General features: G+C 41.8%; 1 protein-coding gene across 2 annotated transcripts; it reads left to right on the top strand.

Annotated features, from left to right (window-relative positions):
* The first annotated feature begins 1,609 nt into the window (after nucleotides 1–1,609).
* Nucleotides 1,610–7,881, top strand: grxcr2 (glutaredoxin and cysteine rich domain containing 2). Of its 2 annotated transcripts, XM_084028831.1 has the most exons (6): nucleotides 1,610–1,918; nucleotides 2,328–2,511; nucleotides 3,336–3,445; nucleotides 4,668–4,904; nucleotides 6,487–6,697; nucleotides 7,611–7,881. In XM_084028831.1, exons 1-5 carry the CDS (start codon nucleotides 1,862–1,864, stop codon nucleotides 6,658–6,660), a joined length of 762 nt encoding a protein of 253 aa, XP_083884957.1. In that variant the 5' UTR covers nucleotides 1,610–1,861; the 3' UTR covers nucleotides 6,661–6,697; nucleotides 7,611–7,881. The 2 variants fall into 2 exon arrangements, with proteins under 2 accessions (XP_083884957.1, XP_083884956.1); XM_084028830.1 differs by lacking the exon at nucleotides 7,611–7,881 and having other exon boundaries at nucleotides 6,487–7,290.
* Nucleotides 7,882–11,389: the final 3,508 nt, after the last annotated feature.

The following is an 11,389-nucleotide window of genomic DNA, read 5'->3' as shown; positions in this document are numbered from 1 at the left end:
CACTTTCCAAACCTCCTCTAAATTGGAAAAAATCAAAATGCCTGTTCTTAGTCACGCAGACATAAAAGTCCAAAACGTGAGGTCAGGAGAAAGTGATGGAGATTTCCGGCGCTCATAGACGTGATTGAAATATTAAATGTTTGTACGAACTGGTGATAAAATGAAGCTTAAAAGGATGCTGACAGCATGAACTCTGTCAGGTTTAATAAGTCAGATCGGCCAATTATGGAAACGAAAACAAGATGTAGGCAATACTTTGATATGAGAACATTAAGTAGGAAAGGTATGCTTATAAGAATCCTACATTTAATCATTTCAGTATGAATGTGACTTCAATTGACTCAAGCTTCTGTACATATTAAATAAATAAGTAATGATGAGGCAAGTTCAAGGAAAGGCTAACGTTTTTTCAAGTTTTAAGATTCTTATGAGCCATACTTGAAAAAATAAATATTTACACTTTGCATAATGCAGGCTGGTAACAGCTGGTGTAGATCCAAAACATATAGTAGTTATAGATACATTTTGGTACAGATTAACGTCTGGAAACTTCCTCATGTGTTGTGTATTTGCATTTTTGGTATAAGATCCCTAACCTGCTTGGACAAAACCTCCCAGCTGTCCTCAGGTTTTTAGATGTTTTAGGTTCTACTGTAACAGATACTTCTTTTAGAAGAGCCTTTCAAAGAAGCCGACTCAGGCTCCAAAACACCAAAGTCTTCATTACAACTGCATGCCAGTCACTCGTCAGTCCTCACATTCAACATTGCATCCTGGTACAACTTTCTCACAGGAAAAAAAAAAGCAAGAAAAAACTCTCAAGAATCATCAGGAAGGCATCCGAGACCACTGGCACCCCTCAAACCCGACTCTCAGACCTCTACAGTCATGCAATTAATAGAAAGGCGGCCTCCATCAGTGGGGACCCTTCACACCCCCGTCACCACTCCTTTCATCTCCTCCCTTCAGGCAGCCGCTTCAGAGTGCATCTGGCCGAAAAGAGTGCTTACAAAAACTCTTGAATTCCCACTGCAATATCTATTTTAAACAAGGTCCAAACAGACTGTCACTGCTTTTTAATAATTTGCAGCCCTGCTCTTATTTATTTACTTATTCATGGTTTGTGTGTGTAGTTTTTTTTTTCTTTTCTATTTTTTTTTAATGCAATTTTCATTTCATGAGTCTTTCGTGAGTGTGTTTTTATGTTTTCTGTGAGCGCCGAACCTCAGACACATTTCTGTCACGATGCCATAGACGAAGACATCTTTTTGAATTCATGTATTTTGGTGTAGTTTTCAGTTTGACAGCAGCAGACATCAAATGTTATTTTTAGTTTCCAACGGTGATAGACCCCGGTCCAACGACAGGCAATCCTACAACTAACAACTCCCACACACACACACACACACACACACACACACACACAGGCTCCAACTACCTTCTATTCTGGCGATCATAATTATTTGATGACGCAGCTTCTGGTTTCTCAACCACCCTTTTTGTACACACGATCTAGTGTTTGAATAATTTAGCACGGGGAGCTAAAAAAAAAAAAAAAGGTGGTCTCTTAAAAACAGCAGGTACATCCAAACTCGGGAGGCAGGGCACACGGAGAGAGCTTCATCTCACCGAGTCAACCCGCCCACTCCTTACACACAGCTCCTCACTCGGGCTTTTTCACTACTCTACTCTGCGCTTCAATCAAGCTCAACATCAATCCATTCTTTCATCCATCCCCACGTTCTTTCAATCGCACCAGGCACGGCGGCCAGTTGAGGTCAATTCCCAGGTAAGGAACTTCCTGGATGGACTGACGGTCTCTCGGCAGCGCCCCCCACTCCCCCCTCTTCGAGCAGCCATCATGGAGGAAGTCCAGAGAAAACTGAATCAACGCTATGAAGGGGCCAAGCCCAGGAAGGTGAGTTATTTACAGCGCTGCTTCCTTTCAAAGTCTATGAATGCTAGTGCTTTAATAAATGTGTTAAAGACATATTGAGGTCATTGCCAGGCGTTCTGTTTCTTTAATGCAGTTGCTTTAATATCAGTGGCATATTGCTTATAGTACAGAACTAGCTGATAGCTGGTGTGTTTTGAAGATGGCTCTCAGCTTCTAATTGCACCTGATGTCAAACTACAAACTGAAATCAGCAGCATGTCATAGCTTTCACAACGGTTTGCTGCAAATGTCTGTGTGAACTTGTCTTATAGAACAGCAGTTTTCTCCACTCATAAATCTTCAGAATTCTATTAAGCTGTGGAAATGACTCGGTGCATTTACTCCGCATGTAGATCCTTGAAGTCAAAACATGTCACCTTCAACCCCACAGGTGCGGTTCAAGCTGGCGTCGTCCTACAGCGGCCGGGTGCTGAAGCACGTGTACGAGGACGGTCAGGAGCTGGACAGCCCCGAGGAGAAATACCCTCACAGCTTCGTTCACCGGAAGATCCCGCCCAGCCACTTGGAGGTGGAGCAGCTCTGTGGGTTTGAGGATGCCCACGGGGACCAACCGGGTGGGTTTTTATCTTAGTGTAACACGCTAGTACTGTGCTTTGTTTTTATATGCATGGCTGCTCTGAGGTCTGCTTGTGTGGGCTGTAAGACGGGAACCAGAGAGACCCACCAGATATATTCCATTTGTATATGGTGCTCCAGCCTCTGTTTGAGTGGTGTCCAATTGTTTTGGCATATGAGGGCAGTGCATGATTGAGATTCTGCTGTTTAGTGTGTGTGTGTGTGTGTGTGTGTGTGTGTGTGTGTGTATGTGTGCTTACAGACAGCCATCCATGTGTACTGATCATATTGTGATATACAATTGGTATAGCATGTTTATTAGCATGTTGACCAGATTTTTTTTTTATCTCACCCTGATGATAAGAGAGTTAACCATCTAGCTAAAATGTAGCTGATTCCTGAGGGCAAATGGTATAACATATTACTATTTAAATGCAAGAAATGATCCAGGTCCATCATCCTGTGAACAATACCGATTCAAACTAAACGCTGAAACACTGAGCTAAGCTTTAAGATGTCATCTTTCTTTAAAGTTTCTACTTTAGTGGCAGCCACATAGCTTAGCATAAAGATGGGGAAACGACTAGTCTGGCTGGTAGTTCAAAAACGTTTTTATTTGTTCATGTTTTTAGTGAAAATGCACCACTTGCTAAAAAAAAAAAAAAGAAAGTAAAATGTTAAGACAGACGATCTAGGAAGGCTAGGATGCTATGCTAACAGCTAGCCTGGGTGGCCACAATTAGAGACTAGACGTATAAAAGTGTAAGAAAAATAAATGTCTGCTTTCCTATCTATCCTGACACATGTTTGGTTGTGTACCCAGGTGTCTATCCTCCAACGGGGCTCATTGCCCAGAGAATCAACGTGTACAGGGGAGTGGGGAGCTACCAGCCTGCTGCAGGCCAGACTGTGGAAGCAGAGGGAGATGCCAAAGTAAGCAACGCAGCTCGCCGGTTTTTGATTTTCTACGTTTTGATAACACATCGAGATCAACTCAGATTAGATTTTCCGCTAGCGGTGTCAAGTTTTGTCAAGTACTGAGACCTATTTTCATGAATTTGTTCTCCGGAGCTGTTTTTTTAACTAGCTGGAATCGAAAACAATAATGTATGCTTAATGTTAATTAAAATGTCCATCATGGCAACAATGATCCTCAACAAAACATATGTCGCTATTTATATTTATAGATCTGATGTTTAGAATTAGTGTTTGCTATTTGAAAAAAAAAAATACTTGTAGAAAAAGTTTACACCATTAAAATGATGATTTTAAGCCTTTATATGGTGAGTTACTATTTTAGGAGTGTGATCTCTTTGGATATGCTTAAATAAAAGGGAATAATAATAAGAAAGTATCACAGCTCCTTGGAAGAGTTGGTATTTTTTTTTTTTTATACCCCACAGAGCATTGCATGGTACATGGGCGGAAAAGCAAACAGACACCGAAATAAACACGTACATAATAACCAGCCGACAAGTCATTTAATAATTAATTCACATATATTTCAGAACGCAACAAGCATTTGAGATTTAAAATAGAAAATGAGAAGAATCCTCGGGTAATTAACGCACCGACTGCATGCTGCTCCGTGAAAAATTGTACAACAATTAAAGTTGAACTACAAAATTGTCCAACTAAAAGGGGAAAAGCCGTCCCGAGCTGCTGTGGCAGTGGCTTCATTAGTGCATGGGCTGAGAGGGAGGTCAGCTGCATCGCCCGCTGGCTTAGTGTCAGTTTCATTCTTTTACCCCCTAAACAAAAACACGCTTGGCCCCGGTGACCGAGGCCAGTATTTATCACATTTCTCAGTAAAAAACAGCAATCTGGATTTAGGTCCTTTTTAGGGCATTATTAAAAGGATGGCACGGCGGTCCTAAAGGACAAGGTCCGATGAGTTCAGGGTAGTAAAGGGAAATTTGCTGACCCAAACAGTTTTGGATCGATTCAGCAAATGTGGTTCACATTTGGAAAAAAGGGGGAAATACCGGTAAGGTTGTTTCTCCCCCAACAGAAGCCAGAAAACGGCTACAAAGCACATTTTGTTTTGCATAAGCGATGCAACTCGGCTGCATTCAGCTAGAAAACCTCTTCTCTAAACGTGGGCGCGCTCATGGAACACAACCTGGGATTATCTGACACTTTCCGTTTCCTTCAGTCCTCAGTGTTGGACTTTGGCAAGATAATCATCTACACCAGCAACCTGCGCATCATCAGAGCGCCGCAGAGGAAGCCCGAAGCGCCGCGGTACCACGCAGTGCCTCCTGTGGACTTGGAGGAATACCCAAAGGTCAGGGAGAGGGGGAGCAGGAGGAGAGTCAAAGCTCTGTGTGCCCAGGACGGGGAGGAGAAGGAGGTGAAACAGGTGAAACAGATCAGCGGTACGGAGACCAAGGTAATGATCCTTAGCCAAATTATTCTCAGTGGTACGGTGGAGGTTTTTTTTATCACCCTGCGTCTCATCCTCTGCCTCACCATGTCCTCCCTCTCTCTCTACTACACGACTGGGATCATGGGTGCAGCCATGTTGTTATTTGAAACGGTTCAGGGCTGTTCATTCTCACCCCACAATCTTCTGTTTCCGTGTTATTCCTGTGGTATTTGTGCCCCTTCTCTCTTTTTCCCTGTTGCCCCCTCCCCGCCGCAACAACCACCACCCCCATTATCCTAGTGTTATCTGTCAACTGTGAGCACATACTGATGAGTCCACAGTTTTACTCTGCCCTTGCAGCATTTGCCTGCCACTTGCCAGCCAGCAAGGATACCCAGCCCGCTATTATCCTCTCCCTCTCACCTCCTCGGCTGATTGCTGTTCCCGTCCCCCCCTCTCTCCCACCATTCTTTTCTCACCACTCTCGTTATTTTCTCATTTTCTCTGCCTCTTGGAAAAAAAAAAGTTCATTCTCAGCTTCTTTTTTTTTCATTATTTGGCAATGTCATCCTTCTTTGTTGCATTCTCTTCTTTATCATCTTTGCCTTTGTTGCCCAAACTCCACGCTGGTTAATATTTCACAGTCTTGTTTCTTTATTTCTGCCGCAGGCTTAGATTTATTCACTGTAGGTGCAATGCTGCAACCCTTTACCCAATCTGGGTAAACACAGTGCAATATTTGAATATATCAGTGAAGCCCTTTAGATGCACAATAACTCAGAGACAAATTGTCAACTTTTGCTAAAAGACATATCTTGTGTGCAACATTTGCTTGTTGGGTAGATTATTATTATATGAATCAAAGTATAACCATCGTCATTCATATTTTTCTTATTTTCTTTTTGAAAGTAAAATTATTATTATTATGATTTTAGAATCACTTCTTCTGTGCCGTGTTTTATTCATACTTAGCATTGTGTAGCATTGCATTGCTAAGCAGTCTATCTCTGTCTTTTATTGGGACTCCTTAAGGGAATCCTCAAGGGTCAGATGTGAATGGCATTTCATTTGTGGCACTTAAATACTTCAATACACTTGAAACTTCAACAGTGTGGCTGCTCAGGATAATTTACAGCCCTGGTTGTGCCAAGTTGCCACTAAAAAACAAATTCTACCGATTTACGACATGCAGTAGTTTGTAAAGATTTACTCTCCCGTTGGCATCCGGCCTCATGTCATCGATAATCTACAGGCAGCTGCTTGTTATCACACATAGTTGGAATGACCAGCTGGCTGTTTAAATGACAGAATCACAGCACACGACAGCTTAGCAAAAGCGTCCTGGGTATTTTAATGTAAAATGGTGGTTTATTATATTTTATTGGTACATTTGACACGTTTAAATACAACGCACACAGCAATTGTTTCGTGATAAAACATCAAATTCCTTTATTAGTTCAAGCCATGTTACTTGTCTTTCTCACCCGTTTCAACCTCTTACGTTTGTATTTATTTATTACCATGTTCCTAACCTTACAGTCCCCCTCTTTCACCTCCCCTCTCTCCTCCCATTCCTCCTCCTCTAATGTGTTTCTTGTGTCTCCAGGAGGCCGGCAGCTGCCAGCATTGTGGCGGGTCGGGCTGCGCTCCCTGCTCCCTGTGTCACGGCAGCAAGCTGTCCATGCTGGCGAACCGCTTCAATGAGTCCATCAGTGATCTGCGTTGCCAAGCCTGCTACCCTCATGGTCTGGAGAAGTGCCAGTCCTGCTCCGGCAAATAGCACTTCTTGGCCGTCGCCCATGTCTGGCACACGCAGAGTGAGCGAGCGAATGAGAGTGTGTGTAGCTCTGAGTGAGTGTGCGCCCGGTGTGCTACGGGTTTGTCACAATTGTCTCAGCAGCGATATTTCTCTAATCCAAAGTGTTATTGGTGGGGTTTTTCGAAGCACTACTAGGAAAACATAAGCCATCATTGGAAAAGGGGAATTATGAACTGTGCAGTGGGCACAAAATCATAAAACAATTACGGTGTGCAGTGAACATGGCTTTGCGATAACACAAACACATAATGGCTTTTTTGTTGTCACATTATTTCACATCTGCTCCCTTCTTCCTGATAAAACCGGGTTCCACGACAGTTATCAGTTTTATTAAAATTATGCAAACATTTTGTTTATTTTATCTACTGGGAAAGCTGCCTTGTTCCTATATCTCCCTCGCTATTCACTAGAGAGAATAACACCTTTTAGATCCCAACACGATGTACTGCATGGAACAGAGGGGGGAATAGACCGGGAGATAAAGAGTAAGAGATGGAAAGAGGGAACAGGATCTATACAGAACAAGTGAGGGATTCAAAAGGAAACGGTTGCATAGATGATAACAAAATAACTCATTTGATCAGTGGTTAAAGTGCACTCCTCCCAACGATGGCAGAGGCAGTGTTTATCAATTCAAGCGTGTTGGTGAGGAAGTGCACACGTTTTAAAGCCACATTTACATCAATAAAAATATTGACTTAAAGACATGAGATAGATAGTTAAATAGCACTATTACTGTATGCAATAGTGTTGTATTTTCTATTAATAATCACATTCTCAGGTTACTTGTTTTCAAATTATTATCCACACAGTTTGGGTAAATGAATTAAATAAAACATCAAATTAATGTTCAGTGCCTCTTTTTATCGCGTCCATTTGAAAGTTATGTTTTATTTATTTTGTTTTAACAGGTTCATTATATCAGCATCATTCGAAATGTCCACGGTGATGAGGATTCATCGTCTTTCTTCTTTCACTGAGCCTCAGATCAGTCATAATTCTTGTGACTGTAATCTGGACCAATATAAACCACGCCACAGTCGGAGCAGCATCATAATTCCGACGGCAAAGTCTGTGACCATAATGTGTGAAAGTCATCACTTAAATGTCTGATGTGTCTTCACATTTGGTTAGGGATGCTTGTTGTGTTCCCGGCTTGAAAACGAAATGAAACGTGACAATAAAAAAACAACAACAACAACAACAACAACAACACACTGCATAATTCCAAGTCATTACAACTGCAATCAACCACAATGTTTTGTACCATTTCAGGATGATTTACCAGAAAAGAATGTGCAAAATTAAATAATATTGCCTGTAATATTGTTTTTTTTAATCATTGCATTAACCCAAGCCTAAATTCTCCCATGATGTTTAAACATAGTAACCACAACATTTGTGCATTTGACTTCTGAACATTGATGAAGTTAGAAATTCACCATTTTCAAAACAATGCTCATCAGATATGAACCGCACAGAGCTGAGAGGATATTTTGCAGTGGCCCATTTTTCACCGCTATCCTTATGCTGCGAGGCAGAGATGATCAATCAGTGTTAGCAGTTGAAAGCGCTGACCACATCCTCCTCAGGTGTAGGTGGCCCAAAGTCACGCCAGAACAAGCACCCCCCAGACCATTACAGTCCACTATCCCAGCCCCTTCACTTATCTGTGTGCTGGCATTTCCATTATTTTGTCTTGTTACATTAGAAAGCCTCACACTCGGTTAAAGAGCAGACTGTATGGTTTATCGGCATGCCTGGGCCAAAAAGCCCCATCAGTGATCTAATGCCTATTTCTGGGATGAGAAGAGGAACCTGAATCTCCAATCTCCCTTTACATTCTCCCTCCCTCTCTTAAAAACCTGCCACCCATACTCAACTTAGAACCCAGCGTTGTCATCTCAGCTCCCATTCTCACAAGTGAGGCGAAATTGGGTCACGGAGCTGTCGTGGACCTCCGTCCCATAGGATCTACAGCAGCGATGCTCAACCTGCAGCCTGTCGGCCCAATCTAGTTACACCTGCTGACCACTTTCTAATTCAAGATGAAGATAAATTGGTGCACTATGGGACTTTTTTTACTTTAAATGTACGTAGGTGCCTGTGTGAATAAAAAAAGCCTCAAACGAGACTAATGGCGAGTGTTCATAAAAAGCCTCCTACAGTAAAGATGCTCATAAGTCAGTTCTTAAGTCTTTGAGCTTAAATCAAAGTCAAGTCTGTTATGGTTGTAATGTATGTTCTGCTGCATGCCATCCAATACAGTACCATCATTGATTATCTGTCACTTTAAATCTCCTATTGCATATATGATATAATATGAAAAAAAACCTTATAAAGTAAATATCTGTCTTTTGCCCCTTAAAACAGATGTGAGTGTGGATACTCCGCATTTTTGTTGTATTTGCACCTGGAAAAAAATCTATGAATTTGACTTGCCTGAATATATCAGAATGTTTTGTTTTTGTCTATTAGTAACACGGAGATCTTAAGCAATGCAGCAAATACCTCGTGGGCTTTAACAAACCAATTCACTGCCTCTGCTTTTGTTTAAGGCACTACGGCGGGCGGACACACTGCCCACACACGTGTAAAGCCACAATATCTCATTTATTGTGGAACATCACATGCAATTGTTATTTATTTGAGATCTCCATTATCAAACAATGGCCTGTTTAATCACACCAGCAAACAATGGCTTATAAATACAGAGGGAAAGACTTTCCCCTGGTGGCAGCATCATCATTTACATTGCTTTATAGATATATCTGTGATCTCTTATAGCCCATTTGTAATATACAACACAGGAAGCAGACCGGGAAGACACTGGGTATACATTAATCATAAACGCTCACGCAGTAATATTTTTGCAGCGTGGGGAAGTGAGCCACGATTAATCTGCAACCACGTCTGTTTAACTCTCTCCCTCTCCACCGCTTTCCTTTTGTTTCTCCACAAAACATCATCACAATGGATGAATCTCTCCCGCGCACATCACTCAGCTGCTCAGTTTATCGAGCTAACAATCTGCCATTATTGCACAGTTTTGTGTTAATACTGGTCTAGAGAATGAACAACAAAAAGAGCTAAATATACTAATTTTACGGGTCTTCCAGATAGTTACAGACCTTGCACACGTTACCAGTTCTATCCTAGCCGGTTCCCTTCAAGGGTCAAGCAGCAGGGGGGTGTAGTGATTAGAGAGACTGCCCTTCCGTGGATGGATCAGGCTTTAAGCCTCTATCACAGCAAGCTTGGACCCCACTGAGGCATCGCTCCTATTAGCTGACCCTGACCTCTTTGACCTCGTACCGAGGAGGGGCAACAAATCGATTACAGTATGTGTTTTTCAGACATTTCAAATGTGGTCAAGTACACCACGTCGGGCCATGGGGTAATTGAACTGAATGCATCCCATATGAGAATATCAATTTCACATCTACAGCAATACCATTCCACACATGATAAATACACATACTCTCCGAGCACACGTGCTTTTCAGATTTCACACGTGAAAATGCAAATTCCTCATAGTATTTGTTGGATCGATATTGTTGATGAGTGCAGAGAACACACTCGGATGTAAGAGGAGACGCGAGTCCTGGCTTGATGTTTTCTTCCTCTGGGGTGTTGGGTTTTCTAACTTGTGGTATAATTGTACTTCATGCATTATGGATGCTCGGGCCAGACCTTGAATTAACAAATGAGATCACTCTATTGAATATCACCGTGTTTGTAGAACATTGACACTTTGACATGGCGTGTCTTCCTGATGAAATGCAGCACCCTTTAGGTGAGAGAGTCAGCATTAAAATGAATTAATACGTTATAAGGCAGTCCCACAAATTCACTTATCATAAGGGGGGAAGGTAGCACATTATATGTTACAAATTAGGTTTTTTTGCACTTAAGTACTCTTCATCTCACATATTAGGCCTACTTGATGTTATAGAGTTACAACAAAAGTAAAAACAAAAGTGTTGGCCTTTCAGTTTTTTAATAAGTAAAATAACGCAATAAAATGAAAAATCATTAGTTTTCAGAGAAGCAAAAACACCAAACTGAATAAGCAATTTTCAGCTAATACCAGGGGGCATTTAAATGTATTTGTTTAAAAAAAGCTCTACAGTGTGAGTATTTTCTCAAACCATGAAAGCACACTAAATCAAAGTCAGTTTATTATATATAAAAAAAAAAAACACCAAGTTTGGAGATACATTGATTTCACTGGACAGGAAGTGAATGAACTGTAATCTGAACTAAAGCTGTCAGATACATGTAGCGCTTCTTAGTTTAAGTATAGCTAAAGTAGCATAGCATAAAATACTACCTTAAGTACAGTACTTGAGTACATGTACAGTTACGTGCCAACACTGTGCATTATTGTATAGTAAAAAAAAAGAAAAAAAGTCTAGTTCACGCGCCTGGCTACGTGCCTGAAATCAAACACACCGAACAGGTGCATTCTGGGTCCAGCTAGCATGACATGCTAACCGCTCACGCTACGGTGATTTCTGCTGTTGAGCAGCTTTTGGCTTTCGGCGAGGAGGACTCTGGGGGATTTGCGGACTTGTTTGTTCCCCTTGAGGACCCGGAGCAGACTGACGAGGATGTGGCGGTGCGCGAGGCCCACACACAGGTAAGTAAAGTTGTGCGCGCGCGTGTTTACACTGTAAAGTTGCGGAGG

Source organism: Eutrigla gurnardus, assembly GCF_963514095.1.
Source record: "Eutrigla gurnardus genome assembly, chromosome: 15".
Classification (NCBI taxonomy): domain Eukaryota; kingdom Metazoa; phylum Chordata; class Actinopteri; order Perciformes; family Triglidae; genus Eutrigla; species Eutrigla gurnardus.
Note: the sequence above shows the minus strand (reverse complement) of the source record. Positions and strands in the feature narration are given on the sequence as shown.